This window comes from Bos javanicus, chromosome 13, assembly GCF_032452875.1.
Source record: "Bos javanicus breed banteng chromosome 13, ARS-OSU_banteng_1.0, whole genome shotgun sequence".
In the NCBI taxonomy this organism is placed as follows: Eukaryota; Metazoa; Chordata; class Mammalia; order Artiodactyla; family Bovidae; genus Bos; species Bos javanicus.
The window spans coordinates 77,132,121-77,159,333 of NC_083880.1; the positions used below are offsets into that span (position 1 = coordinate 77,132,121).

The 27,213-nt window shown below is 38.8% G+C and overlaps 1 protein-coding gene across 1 annotated transcript in view; it reads left to right on the top strand.

The window, feature by feature from the left end:
- Positions 1-27,213, top strand: part of CSE1L (chromosome segregation 1 like) — a 35,074-nt gene continuing 7,861 nt past the window's right edge. The window contains exons 1-16 of the mRNA XM_061437893.1: positions 1-156; positions 8,868-8,963; positions 11,309-11,451; positions 13,679-13,780; positions 13,854-13,999; positions 14,334-14,424; positions 16,008-16,115; positions 17,558-17,650; positions 19,803-19,970; positions 20,076-20,205; positions 21,013-21,078; positions 21,493-21,695; positions 22,131-22,215; positions 23,301-23,362; positions 25,609-25,745; positions 26,851-26,954. Coding sequence (XP_061293877.1) covers positions 8,873-8,963; positions 11,309-11,451; positions 13,679-13,780; positions 13,854-13,999; positions 14,334-14,424; positions 16,008-16,115; positions 17,558-17,650; positions 19,803-19,970; positions 20,076-20,205; positions 21,013-21,078; positions 21,493-21,695; positions 22,131-22,215; positions 23,301-23,362; positions 25,609-25,745; positions 26,851-26,954 — 1,729 coding nt within the window. The 5' untranslated portion in view covers positions 1-156; positions 8,868-8,872. The remainder of the gene's footprint in view (positions 157-8,867; positions 8,964-11,308; positions 11,452-13,678; positions 13,781-13,853; positions 14,000-14,333; positions 14,425-16,007; positions 16,116-17,557; positions 17,651-19,802; positions 19,971-20,075; positions 20,206-21,012; positions 21,079-21,492; positions 21,696-22,130; positions 22,216-23,300; positions 23,363-25,608; positions 25,746-26,850; positions 26,955-27,213) is intronic.

The window sequence follows — 27,213 nt, forward strand, 5'->3', positions numbered from 1 at the left end:
ACCCGGCCCCTTGTACGCATGCGCCCCGGCCGCAGCCTCCCTGCCGCGCCATTTTGCCGGGGTTTGAATGTGAGGTGTGGAGTGGCGGTAGGAGTGGAGAGTGCCGGCTACGGTCCGTGACTGGGCTTCCCTTCTCCGTTCCCGCGTCCCCACGAGGTGAGGCGCAGGCCTGCACGGCCTAGTGTCGGGGCTTCTCGGGACCCGGCTGGGGGAGGGTGGAAGCGCTCCTTGCGCTTCCGAACGTTGGGAAGCCAGGACCGCACCTCCGGGCGAGAGCGGAACATTGGCCCATGTCTGGGGAAGCGTCCGGGGGCAGGGGCTTCGCTTTCGCGTCTCGCCTGTCCTGGCGGCATCCCAGGTCTGAGGTGCAGGCTCGGGTAAGCAACCCCACCCCCGCCTGGGCCTGTGAGGAGCGAGGACGGCCCGGGCTAGGCCTGGCCCGTGCGGCGCGAGCGCCCGCCTCTTCCTCCTTAGCGCCGCGCTGATTGGCCGCGCTCTCGGGGCGGCCTGCTCTCATTGGTCGCACCCGTGCGTCCGTTCTCGGCGCACCCGGCCGCCCGCATCGTGAGGCGAGTGCGGCTGCGGGGCCTGGCCGGCTGCGGAGCGGGCGTACGAGCCGCCGCCCCGGCCGCCGCTGCTATCCTGGGCCTGCCTTTCCCGTTAGGGCGGCGGCGGTGGTGGCGGAGCGCCACACCGCCGAGGGCTTTGGTCTCCGCGGCTGTGAAACGGGCCCGGTGATCTCACTTTGCTGAGTTGCTCGTGAGGGTTAGACTGTGGTCTGTGTCCCCGAGGAGGTCCGTGCACCTGTCGGGTTACCAGGGTCCACCTCTTGAGGGAACACCTACAATGTTCGGAGCTTTGGGATTCAGCTTAGGAACGAGAAGGCCTGGATTCGTTTTCAGATTTAACCCCTCCTTAGGGCTGGCCACTTCATCTCTCCGAGTCTCCACTTCCTCATCTGGAAAAGCGGGGTTGAAAACATTTACCTCATAAAGTGGCTGCGGGTCCCCTGAGTTACTACCCTGGTTTACCAAGCCCCATCTGGGGTGACCGTTGTCCACCTCTCCCACCCACCTCTTCTCCTTGACCACTGTAGCCACGCTGCTTACGTTTTCTTTTTATTACGTGTTCCGAGCGCATGTCCTCCAGAAAGCGTTCGGACGCGCCTTTCGTTTGCTTGGACATGCCAACAGCAGATCTTTGCAAGGCTGGTTCCCTGTCCTTCAGGTTTCACTCACGTTACGCCTCTTTTTGACCAACCTTTCAAAGGATCTCTTTCAACTGATCATATCACTCTAGTTTTATTTACTTCATAGTTTTTTTTTATCATGTTCTAGAACCACTAATAGTTTACTTGGTTATTGTCTTTTTCAAATTTCAAAGGCTGATACCTTACCTGTCTTGTTGCTGCTGTAAGCAGATGGCCAGTGCTTGCCACATGGTAGATGCACAATTATTATTCCTCGGAAGAGTCATGCATGAAAAGGGACTTTTTACTTTTGGATCCTGCCAGTGCTCTTTTTCGTCTCCTCTTGGACCACCACAGTGAAGATTTTGGCCCTTTTTTGTGTGTCTGCATTTTTCACATAATTCGTGGGACTGGATCTACCCAGCCTCTTACTTCTTAAGACCCTATATCTTTCATTTCTTTACACCAGTGCAGGGGAATTCTTTATTCCCCTCTGTTTACTTTGATTTTTGCTATGAGAGCTAGGATAGAGGAGAACCATTTTCTGTACAGTATTAGATAGGTTTGGGGGCAGTGCTGTACCTTTGGTATTAATTTGTTCCTTTATTCATTTAATAACTTGGTAAATAACTTCATTTAATCCACTTAATCTCTTTGAATACAGTGAAATTTATCTTCTTTTGTCTCAAACAAAATGGACAGAGTTCCTTCCCTTGGGGAGCCTATATTCTAGAGGGGGAAAGAGACAAGGTTACAAATAAATGGCTTAAATAATTCCAGACAAATGACAGATGAAGGCGACTTCTCTGAGGAGGTGGCATTTGAGCTGAGACCAGCTATGGAAAGATGAGGGAACAGAACATTCCAGGCAGAGCGAATAGAAAGTACAAAGGGTTCGAGGAAAATCTAGCTTTCACAGAGTAGTATGTGAAGGAACAGGTGTCTGGAGGTCAGATCACATTGGGCTTTGTAGACAATGTAAAAAGTTTGGCTCTGCATCTCAGTGGTACGTTCCTGTGATGAGAAAGCAGAAGGTGGACTGAGGTGCTGCAGTGTGTTCTTAATGTGTGTGTGCCAGATGGTTTTCATTTATTGGATCTCTCTCCCTTCCCCCAGATGTAGGGCCTCTGGAGTGGTTCTCTAATGCAGAGGAAATATCTTAAGGAAAAGGCATACATCTTGGGTCAACTTACGTCACAGATTTCTGTGTGGTGGCCTTGGAAAGCAAAGCTTTTATTCCAAATGTCTTCATCTGTAATTGAGGACCTTTGAGAAGAGGCTAGACTTAGGTCCAGCCAGTCTTTCAACAAAAAGTCTGGCATAATTGATTTATTGTGGTACATAAAGCAAAAGTCACTCATTTGTGTCCAACTCTTTGCAACCCCGTGGACTGTAGAGTCCATGGAATTCTCCAGGCCAGAGTACTGGAGTGGGTAGCTGTTCCCTTCTTCAGGGGATCTTCTCAACCCAGGGATTGAACCCAGGTCTCCTGCATTGCAGGCAGATTCTTTACCAGCTGAGCCACCAGGGAAGCCCATTGTGGTACATGTTTTTCATGTATTTTTGGGTAGAGATTTCCAAAAATAGCTCAGTGGAGAAGTAAAGTATCAGCCTTCATTTAAAGGCAAAAGAGTGAATTTTTTCATTTCTAGTTTGTCTTTAAAGTCAGTAATGCTTTTTACATTTATATATTGCACATATTTCAGAATGTCAGTGTACCTCCACCTCTGGCAAATAAAGATAACTAGACCTTAATCTTGCTGCCTCTGGAGTATTCTCTAAAATTACCTGATGTGTCATATTTTCACAAATCAGGACTTAAGCTTACAATTTGGGTTTATAGACACTGTCACTGAGGAGACAGAAAAGGGATTTTTGGACAAACGTTTAGTCCCTTAACATTAAAAATATAAGATTTATAAAGTATTTTAACTTTTGGGGGTTGTAGCATGCGTGCTTATATTCCTCCACCAGCACCACCACCACTGCACACACACACACAGTTTCCCGCCATACACTTTTTTTTAACCTGGCCCTTCAGCTTCGCCGTTTTGTGGGGGTCACTTTCGTGTCTCCTACAGTCGGTTGGCTCCAGCCCTTCTGTCTCACAGGCAATTAACTGAATAAATGCGAAGCATGACTGCTTTTTGATGGGGGAAAAAAGATCAATAAAGGGTATGTAGCTTTTGAAAATAGGGCACAAATACACAGTAGGTGCTCTTCACTGTTTTAAGAATCGAGGGAGAGTGCAGTGAACAAAACACAAAGTCCTTGCTCCCATGTTGCTGACAGTCTAATGGAGGGGAAAGCATAGTAAACAAGAAAGCAGTTTATAGGCCTGATAAAATTGGAAAAGCAGAACCAGAGAATGGAGAGTGACTGAGCTGGGTGCTGTTTTAGATAGGATGGTCCAGGACAGCAGCTCAAAACAGAAGTGACATTTGAAAAGAGACCTGAATGAAGCAGGGAGTGAACTACAAAGCTCTCCAGGGGCAGAGCCGTCTAGGTGGAGGAGACAGTGAGTCCTGACCCCCGAAATAAGCACTGGCAAGTATGAACAATATACAGGATAAAGTTCAAACTCCCATCTTCTTTGAAGCATTTTTGAATGAACGGAAACCAATTATGTCAGTATGTTGGTCACTATTTATCTGACAGATATAATTGAGTTCCTACATTATGTCATGCTTGCTAATAACTGATGCTCAGAGGATAGTCTCCAATCCAGACTGGATCCATGTTTTAGCCGCTTGACTGACATATTAGCTTATCCATTAGTTCATGCGGCAAATGCTTAGTGAATACTGTGTGCCAGGCAATGTTGAAGGTCCTGGGCTACAGAGGTGAGCAAGACCTACAAAGTCCCTGCCCCAGGGAGCTTACAAATAAGAGATGACAAGTCAAAGATACCTCAGATGAGAATAAGTGCTGTGAACAGTGCAATAGGGATGAGGTGGATGATGATTGTGGAAGGCTTTTTTGAGGAGTTGACAGTGGGCTGGATGATGCCTGATGTCAAATTAGAAGGAAGGGTTATTACAGTCAGGGAGAACTCTTGTCTGGTTTGAGGAACAGAAAGAAGGCTTTGGTGGCTGGACAGCAAGAAGGTCAGAGATAAGGTTGACAGGTGCCAGCTTGCATGGGACTCTGTCATGAAGAAAGTTAGTAAAATGCAAATTTATTAAGGAGTGTATTTAAAATTTAAACTCAACAAAATAGGTTCAGTTACCTTCTGTAATCCCCCAAACACACATGCTGCCTTGTGTAAATCCCAAAAGGTAGAATAATTTGCATGTAGTAAAGACTTTTTTTTTTTATTTCATATATACTGGTGTAAATGGTTTTCCTTGGCAACAGCAAACTTTCATGTTTTCATAACAGATTCAGCATTTCAACACAGAAAAAAGAATGGGAAATAAATTGATTAAATCACTGCTTTCCGGCCTGTGTTCCATAATAAAATGGTTCTGTGGCCAGGCTCTGGGTTCTTGAAGCTTTAAAGCGCATCTCCAAAAGAGGGTGAATATGATGCATAGCATTTTCCAAACCTTTGGTGTAAAAAACAGGAAGAGTTGCTTCTCAGTGAATTGTGTGTGTGGTTGAGTGGAACTCCATAGAGTGGTTTGCCCTGTATCAAAGGAAGTAATATATATAAGTGGTGGAGTCTACCAAATCAGCCATCATGTTGGCTTCCCTTGTGGTAAAAACGAGCATGTTGAGGAGAATACAGATAGCTTCAAAGATTGGTCTCCTTAGAAGGCTGTGGTTTCTGGCTCTGGAGGAGTACTCTTCACAACCTCAGCATTAGCTGTAGCCCTTTATAAAGCCTATTAATCATTTGTAATATATTAGATGTGGATTTTTTTGGTCAGTCATAGCATATTCTGTGATTTATATTTAGTTTTAAGCTTTAAATATTAGAAAAGTTGCTTTTTATTGAGATATAATTAAGATGTAACATTAATTTCAGGTGCACAACATAATGGTGTATATATTGTGAAATGATCACAATAAACCTAGTTAATTAACGTTCATCATCACACATAATTACAAATATATTTGCCTTTTTTGTTCTGAACTTTTAGGATTTACTGTCCTAATAACTTTCAAATATACAGCACGCTGCTATTAACTGGAGTCTCTGTGTCGGACATTACATCCTCCTGATTTATATATTTATTTTGTAACTGGAGATTTGTACCTTTCTACCCACCTTCATCCATTTGCCCCTGCCATGCAGTCAACCACCAATCTGTTTGTTTTTTTTAACCAATCTGTTTGTTGTTGTTTTGCCATGCCCACCAATCTGTTTTTTTTGTTATTGTTTTGCCGCATACCACAGTATGTGGGACAGATAGAAGCCATGCCCCCTGCATTGGTAGGCAGAGTCTTAGTCACTGGACCACTGAGGAAGTTCCCTAATCTGCTCTTTTTATCTATGAATTTTTGTTTTTAAGATTCCACATAGAAACATGATCATGTGGTATTTCAGTTCAGTCCTGTCTTAACTCTTTGTGACCCCATGGACTGTAGCATGCCGGGCTTCCCTGTCCATCACTAACTCCTGGAGCTTACTCAAACTCATGTCTGTCGCGTCAGTGATGCCATCCAACCATCTCATCCTCTGCCATCCTCTTCTGCCTTCAGTCTTTGCTAGCATCAGGGTCTTTTCCAGTGAGTCAGTTCTTCGCATCAGGTGGCCAAAGTATTGGAGTTTCAGCTTCAACATCACTCCTTCCAATGGATATTCAGGACTGATTTCCTTTAGGATGGACTAGTTGGATCTCCTTGCAGTCCAAGGGACTCTCAAGAGTCTTCTCCAACACCACAGTTCAAAAGCATCAGTTCTTCAGTGCTCAGCTTTCTTTATAGTCCAACTCTCACATCCATACATGACTACTGGAAAAACAATAGCTTTGACTTGATAGACCTTTGTTGGTAAAGTAATGTCTCTGCTCTTTAATATGCTGTCTAGGTTGGTCATAGCTTTTCTTCCAAGAAGCAAGCATCTTTTAATTTAATGGCTGCAGTGATTTAGGAGCCCACAAAAATAAATTCTGTCACTGTTTCCACTGTTTCCCCATCTATTTGCCATGAAGTGATGGACCAGATGCCATGATCTTAGTTTTCTGAATGTTGTGTTTTAAGCCAGCTTTTTCACTCTTCTCTTTGACTTTCACTAAGAGGTTCTTTAGTTCTTCTTTGCTTTCTGCCATAAAGGTGGTGTCATCTGCGTATCTGAGGTTATTGATACTTCTCCTGGCAATCTTGATTTTAGTGTGTGCTTCATCCAGCCCAGCATTTTACATGATGTACTCTGCATATAAGTTAAATAAGCAGGGTGACAATATATAGCCTTGACATAACTCCTTTCCTGATTTGGAACCAGTCTGTTGTTCCATGTCCAGTTCTAACTTTTGCTTCTTGACCTGCATACAGATTTCTCAAGAGGCAGGTCAGGTGGTCTGGTATTCCTATCTTTTGAAGAATTTTCCACAGTTTGTTGTGATCCACACAGTCAGAGCCTTTGGCATAGTCAATAAAGCAGAAGTAGATGTTTCTCTGGAACTCTTTTGCTTTTTTGATGATCCAGCGGATGTTGGCAATTTGATCTCTGGTTCCTCTGCCTTTTCTAAATCCAGCTTGAACATCTGGAAGTTGATGGTTCATATTCTATTGAAGCCTGGCTTGGAGAATGTTGAGCATTATTTTGCTAGCGTGTGAGATGAGTGCAATTGTGTGGTAGTTTGAACGTTCTTTGGCATTGCCTTTCTTTGGGATTGGAATGAAAACTGACCTTTTCCAGTCCTGTGGCCACTGCTGAATTTTCCAAATTTGCTGGCATATTGAGTGCAGCACTTTCACAGCATCATCTTTTAGGATTTGAAATAGCTCAACTGGAATTCCATCACCTCCACTAGTTTTGTTCGTAGTATTTTTGCTTCCTAAGGCCCCTCCAGGATGTCTGGCTCTAGGTGAGTGATCACACCATCATGATTATCTGGGTCATGAAGATCTTTTCTGTACACTTCTTTTGTGTATTCTTGTCACCTGTTCTTAATACTTTCTGCTTCTGTTAGGTCCATACCGTTTCTGTCTTTTATTGTGCCCGTCTTGGCATGAAATGGTCCCTTGGTATCTCTGATTTTCTTGAAGAGATCTCTGCTGCTGCTAAGTTGCTTCAGTCATGTCCGACTCTGTGCAACCCCATAGACAGCCTCCCAACCAGGCTTCCCTGTCCCTGGGATTCTCCAGGCAAGAACACTGGAGTGGGTTGCCATTTCCTTCTCCAATGCATGAAAGCGAAGACTGAAAGTGAAGTCGCTCAGTCGTGTCTGACTCTTAGCGAGCCCATGGACTGTAGCCCACCAGGCTCCTCCGTCCATAGGATTTTCCAGGCAAGAGTACTGGAGTGGGGTGCCATTGCCTTCTCCGAAGAGATCTCTAGTCTGTGGTATTTATGTATCATTTATTTCACTTGGTATACTGCCCTTAGGATCCATCTATGTTGTCACAAATGGCAGGGGTTTCCCTTTTTGTGTGTGGCTGGATAATCCTCCATTCTGTGTGTATACTACGTTGCGTTATCCATCGATGGATGCTTAGGTTGCTTCCATGTGTTGACTGTTGTTAATAGCGCTGCAGTGAACAGCAGACAGTGGGAGTACAAGTATCTCTTCTAGTTAGAATTTTCATTTCCTTCAGATAAATACCTAGAAGTGGAATAGCTGGAGCATGTGGTAATTCTGTTTTTAATTTTTTGAGGAACCTCCATACTTACTTCCAGAGTGGTTGTACCAGTTTACATTCCCACCAACAGGTACCAGGGTTTCCTTTTCTCCCCATGCTCGCCAAATGCCTGTTATTTCTTGTCTTTTTTATTATAGTCGTTCTAACAGGTACGGGGTGCTAATCTCATTGTGGTTTTGATTTGCATTCCCTTGTGTTTAGTGATGTTGAGCACCTTTTCATATTGTCTTTGGGAAAATGTCTGTTTAGTTCCTCTGCCCATTTTTCAGCTGGACCCTTTTTTTCTGAGTTGTATGAGTTTTTTTTTTTTTTTTTTTATGTTTTGGATATTAATTCTTTATCAGATATGATTTGTGAATATTTTCTCCTATTTAGTATGTTGCCTTTTCATTTTGTTGATGGTTTGCTTTGCTGCGCAGACATTTTTAGTTTGATGTCATTCTGCTTGTTTATTTTTGCTTTGACTTAGCTTTTGTGTGGAAAGTTGCTTTTTAATTACAACTGCAGCTGTCATCTTAGGAACCCAAAATTATCTTCCCAGGTGCAAATTCTCAGTATATAGTGTGTTGTCAATACCTATGGCTGCATGTTGTACACAAAAGAATTTACTCTAGTTTCTTTAATCTCAGAACTCAATGGGATCCTTATTTTATTGTGGGTTTTTAAAAAAATCTAATAATTCATATTTTTAACCTTTAGTTTGTGATATGTTTTTTCTTCTGTATCTCAAAATTGTCTCATCACTGATTCAAAAAAGCCCGTCTTCTGGAACCTTGTCTTGGCTAAGAATAAAGCTTATAGGTGATACCCAGAGCATATCAAGTAGATGACTTTCAGAGAGGGGGACATCCAAAATGTAAAATGATTCTCTTCTGTACATCCCTGTGTCCTCATGTGATCAATTACTCAAACCTCATTTTTGTTTTAGGCTCAATGGCAATGGAGCTCAGTGATGCAAATTTGCAAACACTAACAGAATATTTAAAGAAGACTCTTGATCCTGATCCTGCCATCAGGCGTCCAGGTAAAGTGAATAAATACTCTCTTGTGGTTGATTTATTCTTAAAGGACAGATGAGAGAAACCTTCGTGCAATCTGTTTGTAAAATTTTAAAAAGAGATTAACACTTGAATTCTTAGGCATAGTTTATTTTTCATTTATAACATATGGCAGTGGGTTTTTTCCTTCTTTGTTTGTTGTGTTTTTGTTTCTTGAGTAAAATAACTTTTATCCCTTTTGGAATAAAAAGGACTAGTAAGTTTAGGATGCTTTGTTCATTGACCTTCCTGAAAATCCCTACACCTTCCTGTTTTAGAGATACAATAATCAGAGCATAGAGGTAAGAGTTAACTGCCTTAAAAGTGATTAAGTGAATGAAACTAGGTAATCCCCATGTTGGGTTTAATTAATATTTTAAGACCTAGGGTTCCTCCCCTTCTCCTCCTCCCAGATTTGACCAATTTTCATTAGAGATTTAGTGTAAGCTTAAAATTGCAAACTTGAATGCCTGTAGGAGTTGCACATGAAGGTAAAAGCCGGGGGTGAGGGGGCAGGCTGCGGGGTTAACTGCCTTGGTTAAGGGACAGATATTATTAATATTTGGAACCATCTAACTCGGGGGGATTCAAACCAGTCTTGCAAGATCAGATTTCCAGCTTTGCTTGAAAAATAAGGATACTTATATGAAGCGTTCTCATTTTTAAATGATAGTGATTAACATCAAAAACTTTTGAAATAACACGCAAACCAACAAACTACTTCTGGGGGCCACATGTGTCTTGTGGGTAGTACGCTAATGATCCTTGTTGTAAGCCATATTAACCAGAAATGCTCTTAATCTACTTCTTCAGAATTTACTGATGTGCATTCTCATAAAGAGGATTTTGGAAGCATTCCATGAAGACCCAGATGAATGTGTGCACATATGTGTTGTATATTATATATAGTATATATTATATTGTTGTATATTATACATGTTGTATATAATATGTTGTATATTATATATAGTAAATAGAATTATTTGTTTATTATTTACATGTTAATGCATCCATCCTAGTCTAGAAAGGCTTTTGTGATTTCTGTGAGGGAAAATTGTGATTTTCCTGTTAGTGCTTAAAGAAGTAATTTATTCTTGGATAAAAGGAAATTAATGGTTCTAAGACTTCCCCAGAAAGCCTCTGCCAACACTGTTTAATGAAAATTATTTTTAATAACTGTGTCTTTGTAAGGTGGAGGTGCTGTTGTTTTATGAATCCAGGACAAAATGTAGGAATAAATTGATGTTCTGATAAGAGTTGCAACCATACATTTCACAGGGATTGCCGGATATGAAATATTGACCAACCAAATATTGAAGCAACCAAAGCTTTCTATAAAACCATGTAAACCATAGTGTGTCCCCTCTTGAAAAATTTTTTTCAGTTCAGCATTCTTTATCTTTCAAGAAACACATGGTAGACACAAAGCAGGGAGGGTTTGAGGGTGGAAGTTAAACTCGGGACTTAATTTGGAAAGAAGGTGTTAAATCATACTAAATTGTAGAATAATAGATGCTAACCGCTGACCTTTTCAGTAAATATTGAAACCTTGGACTGGATGCTGCCTTAAGAAGCTTAAGATAGGGAAAAATTGGAAGTGCTATAAATCATCATGGTCTGATCTGTAACCCAGGAGATTTATTATCCCTAACTGTAGTATGAGTTTAAAATATACGAGTAAAATCTTTGTATAAGGTTATTGCTGATATTAGAAATGTTTAGTTTGAAAGGAATACTCAGAGCTAGTAGGATAGAATAAGGACTGGACTAAAACTTTTTCAGTGATGAAATCCGCTAGCTGTGTGATCTTTGACAAGCTTACTTAACCTCAGTGGCCTTGTCCTTAAAGTGAGGGTAATACTACCTACTTCTCTGGGCAGTAGTGACAACGTAACAGATGGGAGTCAAACATCAGACCCATATGGTTAATAATAATATACATTAAAATGAATCAACAAATTTAATCTTAGTCACAGTCCTATAAAAGAAATGTTACTACCATTACTAATAGTACTCATAATAATCCTTCTGGAACAAGACAGGGTATATGACTTTTTTGCCCTAAGGTCACTTACTGTCTCTGAAAAGCAGATTCTCCTTCACATGAGGTGATCATCTGATCAGGCCACTTCATAGGTTTGTGAGATGAGTTAATGGATGGTAAAGTGATCTGAAAACTGAGATACTATGTAAATTTAATGTAACATCATGTACAATCCTAATCTTTCCATTTGTTGATGCTTCAGTCAGAAATATACATAGTTCACATATACATACAGTCTTAAGATTTGGTTTTAATAACATATCTTCTAACATGGGTATTGTTTTCCAGCTGAGAAGTTTCTTGAATCTGTAGAAGGAAATCAGAACTACCCATTGTTGCTGTTAACATTATTAGAAAAGTCCCAGGATAATGTTATTAAAGTGTGTGCCTCTGTAACATTCAAGAACTATATTAAAAGAAATTGGAGAATTGTAAGTATTTTATGAGTGCCTAGTTTAAGACCCTGCATGTTTAAAAGATTTATATGTGCAGTGTTCCTGAGTGATTCGGACACAGATTAAAGATAAAAAACAGGACCCTCCTCACCAAATATTAAAAAGTCAAACCCAAAAACATACAAAAAGTATAAAAATACCATAACCAAGTGAGATTTATCCCAAATATGCATGGCTGTTTCAGCATTCAAAAACCTATAGACTGAGAAAACGTAAATCATATTATTATTTCAATAGGTGCAGAAAAAGCCTATGTCAAAGTCCAACATCTGTTCATGGTTAAAAACAGTAAATTTGAAATAGTGGGGTCTTTCTCAGCATGATAAAGACTGTGAAAAAGCCATAACTAATATACATAATGGTGAGAAACTTGAAACCTTCCCACTAAGGTCAGGTGCAAAACAAGGCCACTCTCGCCACTCCTTTGCAATATTTTGTTGGAGGTCCTTGATAATGCAGTAGGTAAAGGAGTATGCCATTTGGGAAGAAAGATATTTTTAAAACTGTCTTTGCTCACAGAGAGTTCCCGTTTTATTTAAACTCATATTGAGTCAGCTTCATAACCTGGGCTGCTCGAGAGAGTGAGACTTTGCTTTAACCTCCAATTTGTGTTCTGTTGTTGTTGTTTTGGTTTGTTTTTTTGTTTGGTCGCGCCCTGTAGCATGTGGGATCTTAGGGATCAAACCCGTGCCTCCTGTATTGCGAGCATGGAGTCTTAACTACTGGACCGAGAGGGAAGTCCCATGGTTGAAATTTAACTTTAGCTCTCTGCTGAAGAGACATTATGTGGAAAGTTACACAGTCTAAATGAATAATTGAAGCAGTTTCTATTGTGGACAAAGAAAAATTACATAAAGCTGGAAAAACCACATTTTAAATATATATATATATATATATATAATATGTATAATGCACTTGAAGTTTTTGGTAAGGGATTTGTCCTCTGTCTTGGATATGGAAATATTTTCTAATTATAAGGTGAATCTTAATATGCTGCAAGTTTAATGGGGGCTTTCCAAGTGGCTCAGTGGTAAAGAATCTGCCTGCTGAGCAGGAGATGTGGGTTCGATCCCTGGATCAGAAAGATCCCCTGGAGAAGGAAATGGCAGCCCATTGCAGTATTCTTGCCTGGGAAATCCCATGGACAGGAGCCTGGCTGGCTACAATCCATGGGGTCACAAAGAGTCAGACATTACTTCGTGACTAAACTGCCACCACTCCAAGGTGAATCTTACTGTGCTATAAGTTTAATGATCAGTATAAAATTATACATTGAGAAACAGAAATGGGTATTTTCCCTAGCTTAGCTTTTGACAGAGATTCTAAAATTGGGGGTGGTTTTGCCCATCCGGGGGTATTTAGAGATTTTTTGGTTGTCACGGAGGATGGGGGGTGTTTCTGACAACTCGTGGGAAGAAGCCAAGGATACTGGTAACCATCCTACAATGCACAAGAAAGACCCCCACAACCAAGATTTATCTGACCCAAAATGTCAGTAATGGCACGGCTGAGGTAAACCTGGGTTAGGATAAAGAAAAAGGGAATGTTTTTAGTAATAATCACATTTAGAAGGATATTAAAGTTGACAGAAATGGTCAGTTTTTCTAAAAAATCAACCTGACATCTGCTTATTCACTGAGTCTCTTTTCTTCATTCCGTAGAAGAATTTAAAAATAGTAAAAACTGTTCTTAAACTTGTGTAGTCAAGTGTTCTCACATGTAGTGAAGAAATGAGTTGGTGAATTTTAGAATGTTTAAAAATCCACGCGTCTACGTGTAGACATTCAAGCCCCCTCTGTCTTGATTTATAAAACTAGTGAGACTCAGAATCTCTTTGGGTGATGTAGTCCTGGTTGCATTTGAACTGGTAACGGTCAAGAAGTTTTCACTGACTAGACCTTTCTTTAACTTAAGGTAATGATCAAATTGAGGATGAATATGGGCTGAGTAGCATATATCTATGAAGATTTTAACCACATTTTGGTTAATTATCATATAGAACTGAGATTCTCAATTGACATCAGAGAGTCAGAGAAGCTGATTATTAAAGAAATCTGTGACCCGTTCATACAGAAGAAAGGCCCTGTCTTCTTCTGTTTTTCTTAGGAAACCAGGAAATAAGAAATGGTTCTGTTTTATCTACAAATGCGTACAGTCATGGCTATGAATTTATGTTACTTGCTCATTAATGTTTTGCTTTTAGGTTGAAGATGAACCAAATAAAATTTGTGAAGCCGACAGAGTAGCCATTAAAGCTAACATAGTGCACTTGATGCTTAGCAGCCCGGAGCAAATTCAGAAGCAGGTATGTGAGGCCCTGCTTGTTAGGGGGCTTGTTTGTAGAGGTTTCATCTAATTAGTCTCTTTCCTGCCCCCAGTTAAGTGATGCTATTAGCATTATTGGCAGAGAAGATTTCCCTCAGAAATGGCCTGACTTGTTGACGGAAATGGTGAATCGCTTTCAGAGTGGAGATTTCCATGTTATTAACGGAGTCCTTCGTACAGCACATTCTTTATTTAAAAGGTATTGATGTGTAAATTGGTATTTTAAAAATATTTTTTTCAGGTGTTTTTCCTTGTGTGTATTTTTGTGACTGTTGTCATTCTTTTATGATAATTCTAGAATAAGAACAGAAGCCTCTCAATTCATTATCATGTTTATTTCTTACTAAGTGTAGGGTTTTAATTTCATGTTGCCCTATTACTTGCAAAATACCTGGTCTTGATAAACTGTGCTTGAATTCCCTTTTTATTTCAGAAAGCTGTCTAGCCATAGATTTTTGTCTAATCTAGCCTTGAAAACCTAAAGTCAGTTAACAAAAATTTGTGGATTTACCTATTTTACATTGATTTTTTAGATATCGCCATGAATTTAAGTCAAACGAGTTATGGACTGAAATTAAACTTGTTCTGGATGCCTTTGCTTTGCCTTTGACGAATCTATTTAAGGTATACAATAACATTTTGGTGGTATTTTTTAGTTAACATTTTAGAGCACTTTAATATTTGTATACATTTTAAGAGATTGCTTTGAAAGCTTATTTGATAGGTCATGGTTTAGAGCAACATTTCTTTTGAAAATTTTCAAACCTATATCTAAATAGAGAAGATGGTATAGTGAATTCCTGTGTATTGACTGCACAGGTTTAACAAGTTGCTAGCATTTTGTTTCTTTTTACTTTGTTTTATCTTTTGATTTTGTATGAATAGTTAAAAGCAAATTCCAGGCATCATAGTATTTCACTCAAGTATTTGTGTATCTCTAAAGGAATAGGTTTATATTTTGATTTTACTGTTTATGAAATTTAATTTATATACACCATTGTATAGTACATAAGCAACTTCCCTAAACATGTTCTTCATCTTTCTGAGAATCCTTTAAGATTGAAAAAGAAGTAATGTCAACCTTTTTTTTTCCCCCCGATAAGGAAAGAGGAGTGTTTAGTCTCACAAACAATAAAAAGAACCATGCCTCAGTAGTTTTTCTAACTCAAGAAAAGCTGCTCATTTCCAGTTTTCAAAAAGGAAAGGTTGTGTGATTGTCACAGCTTCTAAATTATAGAGTATGCACAGAATTTTTCATGGTTAGGATATCTTACTGATGGTACATTCTTATTTTCAAAAATAAAATTGGACAAATGTGATCATTTTTTTCACCTGTTGGATTGGCAGAGATTTTTTATTTCTTTTCAGTGACGTTAAAAGTTTTAGCCAGGAACAGGTAGAACTGGTGGGGGGCATCTTTTAGCCAGAGTGCACTGAAATGAACACTCGTGTCCTCCCCGTCAGATTATAAATGGTACTAGCTTTCTGGAGTTTGACACTTCAGTGAGAAAACCATAAGATTCGTATTTCCTGACTCCAGGATATAGTTAGCAACATTTGTTGTGTATGTTTTACATAATAGACGTGCACAAATTACCAAGACCTTTTATGTATATCTTCGCATTTGATATATATTAGATAGGTATTATGCTTAATTACAGATAAGGAGATGGGGGCTCTAAAATAACTCAGAGTCATGCTCATTGTGAGTAAGAGTCTGGGTTGTATCTAGATCTGTCTGGCTTCCAAAACCCTTACTCACAGCATACCATTCTGCATTGGTAATAGTTCTAGAATCTCAAACTCAGAAAACTAGAAGTATGTGCACAAAGTTTTGTAGATAAACTTGTTTATTGCAGTTAGAATAACAAATAGTTGCAAACAACCTAAAGGCCAGGTTGCAGGAAATTATTTAATGAACACATATGAAGACATTTAATAGTTACATATATACACAGAGGAGAATAGAAGGATCTAGTCCAAAATATTAACATTGGACTTTGCAGTAGTGTTATTATGGACAGTTTAAAAATATATCCTTTAAAGTATTTTTCAAAAATCTTAAATGAGTGCACACTACTATTTAAAAGCCAAATTTTGGAGAAGATATATAAATATTGAGTTGGCCAAGGGGTTCAGCATAGTACAAGGCTTTTTCGCTAAGGTTTATGATACACTAAAGCCATCTTCCTAAATTCTTTTCCAAGGCCACTATTGAACTCTGCAGCACCCATGCAAATGATGCCTCTGCTCTGAGGATTCTATTTTCTTCCCTGATCCTAATCTCAAAATTGTTCTACAGTTTAAACTTTCAGGTAAGTTTTATTTCTTGGTTTTGGTTCTTATTCTTTGATGTCAAATGTAAAGTTTTTCACTTGATAAAGACTTCTTTGCTAGCACTGATTTCACCTCCCGCCCAAAGAATAAGTATTAGTTGTTTTGTTTTCTCATTCCCTCCACTTTTAACTACAAATTGTGTTCTATTTTATAGTAGTTCCTAGACATGCTAGTGGGTGGATATATAGAAAAGTAGCATTCTCTTAGTCTGGTAAGTTAGGGAAACCCCACATCCTAAATGACTGTTGGAGTGTCTTCCTATATTCTGTTTTACTGAAGACACAGCACATTTCCAAGCCTTCCTCTAGTTCGTTTAAGTGGGTGTTTACGCTGGGGGAACCATGTTTTGATTAGAGGCCTCTAGGTAGGTAATACCAAAAAAAGCTTATAGCTTTTAATGAAAGCTTATCTGGGAGACAAAACAGTGAAGAAGCAGGCTTGGGAAAGTGTAAGAACCAGAACCTCTGTGTTTCATAGGAAACACAGCTACAATCTTCGAGTAGAAAATGCCTGGTCACTCTGTTGCTAGTGAGGTAGTGGCTCCAGTCTTTGTTTCTGTTCTTGCGTCATTACTTTAAATAAGAGTTGGGGCTTCAGGACAAGAAGGAAGTCTTACTGGTACAGATTCCTATACTGAGATTTAAGAGGAAGGATGTGGCCTTTTCGTTGACTTTAGCCAGAGCCAAGTACCAGACTTGATCCTCCCAACATTACTCTCTCACAGTGGTAGGGACAGCGTTCCTGAAGAGAATAGATAGAATGAATAGGAGACAAATAGCCCAAAATGGCATACCTTCATCCGTGTCCAGCTGGACAGCAGTTTGAGAAATTCTTAAAGGATATCACTGGGTTTTTGGTTGGTTTGTTTTTTTTTTAACACCTTTGAATTCTGCTTCCTAGAAGTCGGGTAGAATGAGGTGCTTAATAATTTGTTAGTCACGGAAGCCTAAGTAGGAAGGAGGCATAATCTTTACCCTTGGGGGATTATTCCTCATTAAGAGGGCAGTTCTGTGCCATAGGAAATCAGTAACTATCAGCCAGGAAGCCTGACTTAGTGGTCATCTTAAAAAAAAATTGCAGTAATTCAGAAAGGAAAAGAAATGTATTGGTAATCACTGTGTTGTGTAAGGAAAGTCTTTAGCCTTAGCTTGACCTTAAAGGAATAAGTAGATTTACATTGGGACAGGAAACAGGCGGCATCATTTGTGATTGAAAGCTTACGGAGACGGTCAGAATAGTTTACTCAGCTGCCAGACCCAGCTGGAGCAGCGAATTCTTGTCAAAGTAGATATTGGTTGACACAGCTGAGAAATGTGGACTTGAATCTATAGGCATGTGGAAAACATTTGCTGTTGCGGGGAAAACTTACTGAAATATAATTATTTCAACCCGGAGTCTCAAGTCACCATTTATTCTTTAGGATCTCCCTGAGTTTTTTGAAGATAATATGGAAACTTGGATGAACAATTTTCATACCCTCTTAACATTAGATAATAAGCTTCTACAAACTGATGTGAGTACTATTTATTTCCTAAGTAGGCTTTTTTAAACTAAGAGTTATTTGGAATACAATATTAAATGTCAGTTGTATCTCAGTATTTTTAAATGTTGAAAGAACTATTTGAGTACCTCTGAGAATATTGGAGGGAGGATAGTTAATTCTTCAGAAAAATGAAAGTTATTTGAGAACATTTAGCATTGTGGTTCCTTATAATTTATTTACTCTTGCATCGTTAATAGATAAAATTCTAAGAATGCAAGTGAAATTTGATTATGTGGGGTGTTCCACATTTGATTATTTATAATGTGCAGAATTACTCTTATAATACTGACTTATGTCACAATTTATAGGTAAGGCTATTTTATTACATTATTGAAAGTAAGTCTTCAAGAATATTCACATTGTGAGCATTTTATGAAATAGAAAATCACTTGTCATTGAAGATACTAAGAAAACTTCAACCTTTGTAATAACAGCCTCTCTTGAAAAAGTCATCTACAGTGCGGGAAAGAGGGTATATGAAAGTTTGTAATGTGTGTAAGTTTCTGATCTGGGTTTTGTAAAAAGTGATTTTCAACATAATAACGCTTCTTCTGTGTTACTTATTTGCTTGTTTATTATTATATTTATGATTTACCTCTTTCTCAAGAAACAAAAAAAAATGTAAAAGGTGATATAGTAAGAATACTTCAACACCAGATAAAAGTTACAACTGATGATGCAGATCTGTTTGGGGAGTGGTATACAGAGGAAGAATATTACTGTGGGTATACAGCACGTTTTACCTGAGATTTACAGAGGATGCAACCAAGAAAAATAATTCCTTCAGTCCACTAGGGAGAAACCAGTCCCTCAGAAAACAAGCTTGTCTTTACACTTAAGTCTAAAGGAAGTTTCTCACACAGGATTCTTAAGGGAGCTGTTTGCCCATTTAACTGTGTGTCATAGGTGTGTAGCATCCCTGATATTTATGCTTTGAGGAGCTGTACTTTTTATCTCTTCTCAATTTGAGTTCTTTGGCACATAATATAGCTCAGAAAGTATTTGTGGATTGCTGCTGTATGTCTTAAGGATTATTCTGTTAGCCACTGTCATGGTTGCGAGTGGGGCTGGCAGACTTTCCTGTAAAGGTCCAGGTACTTTGGACTTGGGCACTATGTGCTCAGCTCTGCAGTTGTAGTTGAAAGCGGCCATGGGCAATACTATAAGTTGTATAAATGAAAACAAAGGATGAGTGTAGCTGGGTTTTAATAAAACTGTGCTTCAGAAATTAGGCAGCAGGTCGACCCCTGCTTTAGGTGGTTGTTTAACATTTTACAGTAAACGTGAAGTGTTAGTCACTCAGTCACGTCCGACTCTTTGCGACCTTCTCCAACATTTTATAGGGCTTCCCTGGTGGCTCAGACAGTAAAGCGTCTACCTGCAATGCAGGAGACCCAGGTTCGATCCCCGGGTTGGGAAGATCCTCTGGAGAAAGAAATGGCAACCCACTCCAGTATTCTTGCCTGGAAAATTCCATGGACTGAGGAGACTGGTAGGCTACAGTCCATGGGGTCGCAAAGAGTCAGACACGACTGAGCAACTTCACTTTCAGGTGGCACCGTAGTAAAGAATCTGCATGCCGATGTAGGAGACCTGGGTTTGATCCCAGGGTCAGGAAGGATCCCCTGAAGTAGAAAATGAAAACCCATTTCAGTACTCTTGCCTGGGAAATCCCCTGGACACAGGAGCAAACCTATTATTTGTGAGAATGTTATAGTATTAACTTATGGGGAAGAGAACACATTTTAATATATTTGAAAATGAGAACCTTTTGAGAGATAGTAAGACTATGTTAGAAGTGGAAGTGTGAAATGATTGATGTTTATTACTCAGGTTTTTTAAGGAATATATTATTTTCAATTTAATACATAAATATTTTGTAATTCAGCAACCAGAAGAAAGGGCTTTAACTTGAAAACTTTTGATAACTGTTCTCATTGATGAATAAATAAGAAGCATTTTCATATTTTATTTATTTGAAAGACCAGGTGAACACATTTGCAGTGGCATAGATGTGTTTACAGCACTTTGAATTTATAATTTTTGAAGACTCTGGCGACTCTCCATGTTTATGGTAGCATTGAAGTTGTATGTTTGAGTTTTCTGTTTTCTCTTATGTGAGGATGAAGAGGAAGCAGGCTTACTGGAGCTCTTAAAATCCCAGATTTGTGATAATGCTGCACTTTATGCACAAAAATACGATGAAGAATTTCAACGGTACCTGCCTCGTTTTGTCACAGCCATCTGGAATTTACTAGTTACAACAGGTCAAGAGGTTAAATACGACTTGGTAAGATGATGGTGGAGACAAGTAATTAAGGCATCCCCTCCCTCCCCCATGAAGCAAATGGTTCAGTTTGCTCTTAAATATGCTTATTTTTGTGTTTTATTCCAGTTGGTAAGTAATGCAATTCAGTTTCTGGCTTCAGTTTGTGAGAGACCTCACTATAAGAATCTCTTTGAGGACCAGAACACGCTGACAAGTATCTGTGAAAAGGTTATTGTGCCTAACATGGAATTTAGAGGTAATTGTAAAAAGCTTTTTCAGGAGATTAATTAAAAGCTCATTTTTTAAAAGAGTGTATTTAAGAAGTCTTCTCTGTGTTGCTTTTAGTAACAAATTCAGTCTACATTTTATTGGATTTAGTATTTAACCAAGGCAAAAGCTATTTTTGAATAGCTGACTTGAGACTAGAAGTGACTGATAACTTTTAAATACAGAATTGAAGCCCACCTAGTTCGTGCTTTAAGGTTAAAATAGTCCTAAGAGACTATTTGTACAGAATGTCTTTCTTATGAGTAGGAAGAGCAGACATTAGATCATTCAGTCTGGAACAGAATGAGGAAATAAAAGTGTAACATGGGGTTCTATTTCCTTTCCTTTTCATAAAACCATATTTAAAGGACAGATCTTTATTCTGATACTGTCCTCCTTATTTTGGTGTTGAAGTGACTTTTCTGAAATAATGGTGATGGTAGTGGTTAGGCTGTTGTTTATTGTCTTTACTTGTCAGAATAAAGAGCTGGCCTCCCTGTATTGATCTCCAGCACTTGTGAAAGTTGGTGATAAAGTGCAGTTCTGTGGACGCTCACATTAAAACAGTGAGCCTGTCTCACAGTTGTGTAAATTACCTGTTACCTATGCTTTCAGGGTAGCATTTACTGCTCTAAGAACAATTAATAAGAATATGTGAAATAGTCATTGGTTGGGAAAGAACACTTTGCTGCAAAACACAGTGGTTCCACTTGCTCTTCTGCATACCCAACTGTAAAGCTAGAATGACTTGCCATGTCTTGTAAGAGGTGATCTGAATGTCATCTTGCTTTTGCAGCTGCTGATGAAGAAGCCTTTGAAGATAATTCTGAGGAGTACATAAGAAGAGATCTGGAAGGATCTGGTATGTTGATTTTTAACTGTTGGTCTCTTAGGAGCCAGTGTTAAAGTTGCGCTTTTTTTGAAAGATTCGGGGAAGTAAGGGAGTCAGGGTAAGCGGGTCATTTCAGTTGTCTTTTTCTGGAGAACTGTTTTCCTTCTTTAACTTGTGCGTGGTAGAAAGCAGCCCTTATATGAGCTATATCAAAGTATCAGATGGTGAATCATTTGTCTTCTCTTTTTTTATATACTTATTAGTATTTATCATACTATGATCTTTTAGTTTCATTATCATTTTTTTGTTTGTGGGGAGAGAATTTTTTTTCATTGTTTTTTGTTGCTTATAGCTATCAGATGGCAATTTGTTTTCTTATAAACTTAATCAGTTGGTTGGTGGTTGCTTCTTTCTCCCATGATGTATTTCCCTTTGATTTTGTAGATATTGATACTAGACGCAGGGCTGCTTGTGATCTAGTTCGAGGATTATGCAAGTTTTTTGAGGGACCCGTGACAGGAATCTTCTCTGGTTATGTTAATTCCATGCTGCAGGAATATGCCAAAAATCCATCTGTCAACTGGAAACACAAAGATGCAGCCATTTACCTGGTGACATCTTTGGCATCGAAAGCCCAAACACAGAAGGTAACTCTTTTCAGTTTATTTTTGTTTCCAAAACATAGTTGTCCTTTAGCACAGAAGTCAAAAAGAAGTGATATATTTCTGGTTATATAGCCTACTCTGCTAGATAATGTGTTCTGATTAGAATTCATAGTCTCCAGAAATGACTTTATATTGATTTATTAGTTACATGTTTCTCATAGACCAAAGTATAGATGGTACATTTGTTTCTTTAGGTGAGACTCAGTATAAGAAACTTGCTAAGCTTAAGTTTAGCTGTTCTTTAATTTAGGGAAGTTTCTTTATTATCTTTTAAACCAGTCTTATTTTATATGTAAGTAGTTTATGTTTTGAAGTATTTATCTCCATCTTTAACCTGGTTTTCTAAAGCTGCCTAAATTTCCATTGTGGTAGATTTATACAGGTAGTTCATGTTACTGTTATGAATTTGTTTTTTAGCATGGGATTACACAAGCAAATGAGCTTGTAAACCTCACTGAATTCTTCGTGAATCACATTCTCCCTGACTTAAAATCAGCCAATGGTGAGTTGTGAAATGTTTTTAATACAACTTACAGTGTACCTGTAATTCTTACGTGCACTGTTATTTTAAACTACCAAATGAGTGCTGTCGTGGCTCTGTATCATTCATGATACTGAAAACAGTGGCTCCTATCCTTGCAGTTACTTCTGTCGGATAAAATTTCTAATGGGTGCCTTCAATCTTGCCCAGGTGAAATTAACTTTGCCTAAAGAAAATGTTGTTTATATAGAAGGAAAATAGAAACAAGTGAGACTGAATTGTCATTCAGCTTTGTTACCCGAATAATTTCACACTAGAAATCATACTTTGGTTTTTGTTTTCCTTCTTTCTCATTAAAAAAAAAAAAAGAACTCTTGGGAATTCCCTGGCGGTCAAGTGGTTGGTACTCTGTGCTTCACTGCTGACGTCCTGGGTTCAGTATCTGGTCAGGGAATTAAGAGCTCACAACATGGCCAAAAATAAAATAAAACTTGAAAAAAAATGAACTCATAAAAATGGAAGTAAGTTTAAAGCAGTTGAGACTAATAGATGCTCAGGATACTTCCATGTGTTTATGAAAGTATGTTAATCAAGACAGACAGACATGTAAAGTTGTGGAGACTTAAAATCACTGCACAGCGGGCATAACATAGAGGACTCCCTCGTCACCGTCACTTCAAGAGCTTTGACAACTGCCCGATACTCTGTCCCTTTCACTAGTCAGCGTGCTTCCCACTGCTCGTGTAAGCTCATCTGGAGAGGCCTGCTCCTGATTCAGAATAGCTTCGGTTCTGGGAAGAGATACTGTCATTATTTCCTGTGGCCCAAATCATTTTTGTTCAATTACATAAGTAACGTATGTTCCTTTGTAGTGAAAATTAAAGGTAAAGGTGAAAAAACAGAATTATTCATAAACTTACCCAAGTTAATAGTTGTGTGGTGGATCGTTATATAATTAACTTGACATTATATAACTTAAATATAACTTGATGTTATATAATTACTTGACATTTGCTTCCCAGAACCATGTTTTTAAAATCTGATAATATTGTGACTGATTTGAGAGTAGCAGTTAAATAACTGTGACTTTTTATTTCTTTTAATAGTAAATGAGTTTCCTGTTCTTAAAGCTGATGGCATCAAATACATTATGATTTTTAGGAATCAAGTAAGTAGCTTTTCATTTATATGTTACATGCCACTTACTCTCTTAAGAGCTTTATTGTATGCCAGCTTCTCTTCCCTTCTACTGTGCAGTCATATTTGATATCCACATCTAACAAAATTAATAATATCTTCTTAAGAACTTAGGATACTAGGCCTTGATTAATTTTTCTCAGCTTCTCAAAAATACTGTTTACACATTGCTTACGGTTGATATGTCTCATGTCCCTTAGTTTATAACAGAGGGGTCCTTCTTCCCCTTTCCTACGCACCCTCCCCTTTTTTTGTAAAGAAACCAGTCATTTATCTTGTAGAGTTTCTCATTCTACCTTTGGCTGATTGCATCCTCAGTGGTATAATTTACCCCTGTTCCTCTGTTCCCTGTATTTCTAATGTGAGGTTAAGAGTGATGATCACATTTTTTGAGATATAGGTAACCTTAATATAGAATTCACCATTTTTAAATGTATACTTGTGTAGTTTTTTAATACGTTTATTCTTTTGCACAACCAACATTACTGCCTCATAGGTTAATTACCAGTTTGAATAGGGAAAACGGGATACATGTTTGTGTGTTTTTCCCCTTTATAAGTTCAGAGTAGTGAGTTTGGTGCCTTACCAACCTCCAGAGGACAAATGGAATTTATTTTTTGACTCTCTAGTGTCATCTTCCGGAGAAGGCAATGGCAGCCCACTCCAGTACTCTTGCCTGGAAAATCCCATGGACGGAGGAGCCTGGTAGGCTGCAGTCCATGGGGTCGCTAAGAGTCGGACACGACTGAGCGACTTCACTTTCACTTTTCACTTTCATGCATTGGAGAAAGAAATGGCAACCCACGCCAGTGTTCTTGCCTGGAGAATCCCAGGGACAGAGGAGCCTGGTGGGCTGCCATCTATGGGGTCACAGAGAGTCGGACACGACTGAAGTGACTTAACAGCAGCAGTGTCATCTTTGGCCAGTAGGGGTACCATTATGTAGGGTTTCGTTTCTTCTTTTTTTTTTTTAATTGGAGGATAATTGCTTTATAGTATTGTGTTGGTTTCTGATGTACATCAACATAAATCAGCCATAGGTATACATACGTCCTTTCCTGTGTCTTCTTGACATAAATTTAGTAACTTTTTAGCAGCTTATTTTCTTTCATATATGGCAATATTTCAGGTTCATCTTGTATATTTCCTGTCCCAGACCTGAGTTTGCTACCCTTATAGGTGGGAAATGTTATTTAGAGACCATAATCTAGATGCTGGGGAAACTGATTCTAGGCTTTTTCATGAAGATACCTGGGAAATAAGTAAAACCAATATTATCACCAAAGTAATACTGCTGAGTGCCGTTTGATTTCTTTGTGCATCTTATATCCTTAGCATATTATCCTATTGGATGGATAGTCAAGAAATAACTGTTTAAAACAACTTGAAATTATTCTGCATTTTTGCCACTAACTTGATAAATAATTAGATTCCCACTTTGTGGGGTTTTGTTTTTTGGCGGGAGGCCTGAGAAAGGTTACTGTCCATGCCTCCAGAGTCAGGCGGGCTACATTCAGAAAGGTCTAGCTTTCCTCCCTGTTCCTTCTCTCTTCCTGAAGGTAACCATTTTTTACTGAGTTTTGGTTTATGTTTCCATTATTTAATTTTGAAAATATAACCTAAAATTGTCCTATATCTGTTTATATATTTCCTGCTCTCCTACACAGGGGAGTATGCTAAACAGTTTTTCTCCGTTTTTTTCTTTTTTGGCTATACCACATGGCTTGTGGGATCTTAGATATTCCAAAGTTTTAGAGGTTTTTAACGAAGAGTAGTATGCTTATGTTTATGCCTCCCTTCTCCACTTTGTTTTTTGAAGAAGAGAAAGTGAGGCACAAAGAGCTTGATTTTTCTAAGAAACTTCCTAGTGGGAAGTATAGTTCCTAAGAGGAGTTAAATCAGTCTGCTTCTCCATGATTTTTTTTTTACCCTTAAGTCATAGTTTCATGCTCAGAGCAAGAGAATTGATTGGAAAAGTGAATGTGAGTTGAACCGTTGTGTGGAGGAAGAAGTTTTGATTTCTCACCCATATCATATCATCTCCAATATAATAGTAGCTGGAAATTAGAATCAGATTCTGATTTCTAAAATTAGGTTCTGACTTTTTAGAGTCAGCAAAGCACTCTCTTCCAGTTGGCTTTACTCAAAGATGGCATCAGTAAGTTATGGCATATATTGTTGGCATGTATATGGCATATATATTGTTGTTTTTTTCAGGTACCAAAAGAGCATCTTTTAGTCTCTATTCCCCTCTTAATCAATCATCTTCAGGCTGAAAGCATTGTTGTTCATACTTATGCAGCACATGCTCTTGAGAGACTGTTTACTATGAGAGGGCCTAACAGCGCCACTCTGTAAGTATTTGATGTGTGTATTTTTTCATCTTGGGGTGTAGACCATCAGTACTGGTTAGAGATAGCTCAGTGTATTCATAATTTCATTAGAAGTTAGAAAAATAAATGTGAATATTTCACTCATTTATACTGTGTCTCATTCCGAAAGGATTTGAGACTGCATGCCAGAGTAGCTGTGTTACGACAGTAAAGTTAAGTGGAGGCAATTGGAGCAAAGGAAAATAACTGAGGTGTGAGGTTAATAAAGAGAGGTTTGTCAGAGGATCCTGTATAGTAAAGAAAGTCAGGAGTTTTATGTGGAATCCTCTAGCAGCCAAGGCAAAGAGAGAAACGTGGTGAGTTAAAATGTCCATAATGTCTATGAGATTAAAATTAAAATGGTTTCTCAGAAGGCATCTCAGAAGTAGACCTTGATTAAGGGAATACTGTGTAGTACCCCTTAGACCTGGCTGTTCTTGTCATCTTACTTAGTGCTGAGACAAGAGACAGCTGAGTGAAAGTAATTCTCTGGGGTTCAAGGTAGTGGCTCTTGAGGCCTATTACAAGGATAAAAAGAAGGGGGGATTGGATGGTCTGCGTGCCTTTCAGGCCTTTCTTCAACAGTGTTATTTCTTGAGAACTGAGATGGAAAGCATTCTGGGTTCTTTTCTTCATCAAGAACTTGAATTCCAGATATACTCAGTGGCTAGTTAAGGGTTAAAAGGTTATCCTTCGAGGTAAGTTAAGACAGTACTGTCTTCAGGCTCAGAATTTATGCAGAAAAGAGTTCTGAACTTGCTCCACCCCCTGGAAAGCTAGATGATTGAGAGTCCAAGTTCCATTCTCAGCGTTGACAAATGTAAACTAGTTATGGCCTCAGCAGTTTAGACAGTGTTGGGTTTGCCTTGTTTGGGGTTTGTTTAATTGTGTTTGGTCTCAGACATGCCTTCTTAGGAACTTAACTTGAGCATATATAAAAGAAACCTTTTCCTAAGTTGTGTGCCAGTTGTCTGTGGTGGGAGATGGCTCGCTTTATGCCAAGAAGTGTGATTCCGTAGTTGCCAAGGGTATTCCAGAGTGACCGTCAAGAGTTGGTGGTGACTGAAAGCTGTTTTTTCATCTATAGTTTTACAGCTGCAGAAATCGCACCGTTTGTTGAGATTCTGCTAACAAACCTTTTCAAAGCTCTCACACTTCCTGGCTCTTCAGAAAATGAATATATTATGAAAGGTAGGCCATTTCCCTGGTATACAGACTCTAAGTATCTAATCTCGTAGACTGCAGGGGTGGTCAACACTGAGTTGTAGTTCAGGTTATATTGAGAATTTGATAGGTTTAGATATTTTTAAGTGAAAAATACTACTGTTAACAGTGTTTTCGGAGAAAGGTTTACCCTAACTTGATACAGAACTCCTCTTATTAAAGAAAAGGTATCAAACTCTTTTTTTCTTTTCCTTGACTGACATTCTCGAGGGCAGAGATGAGCTGG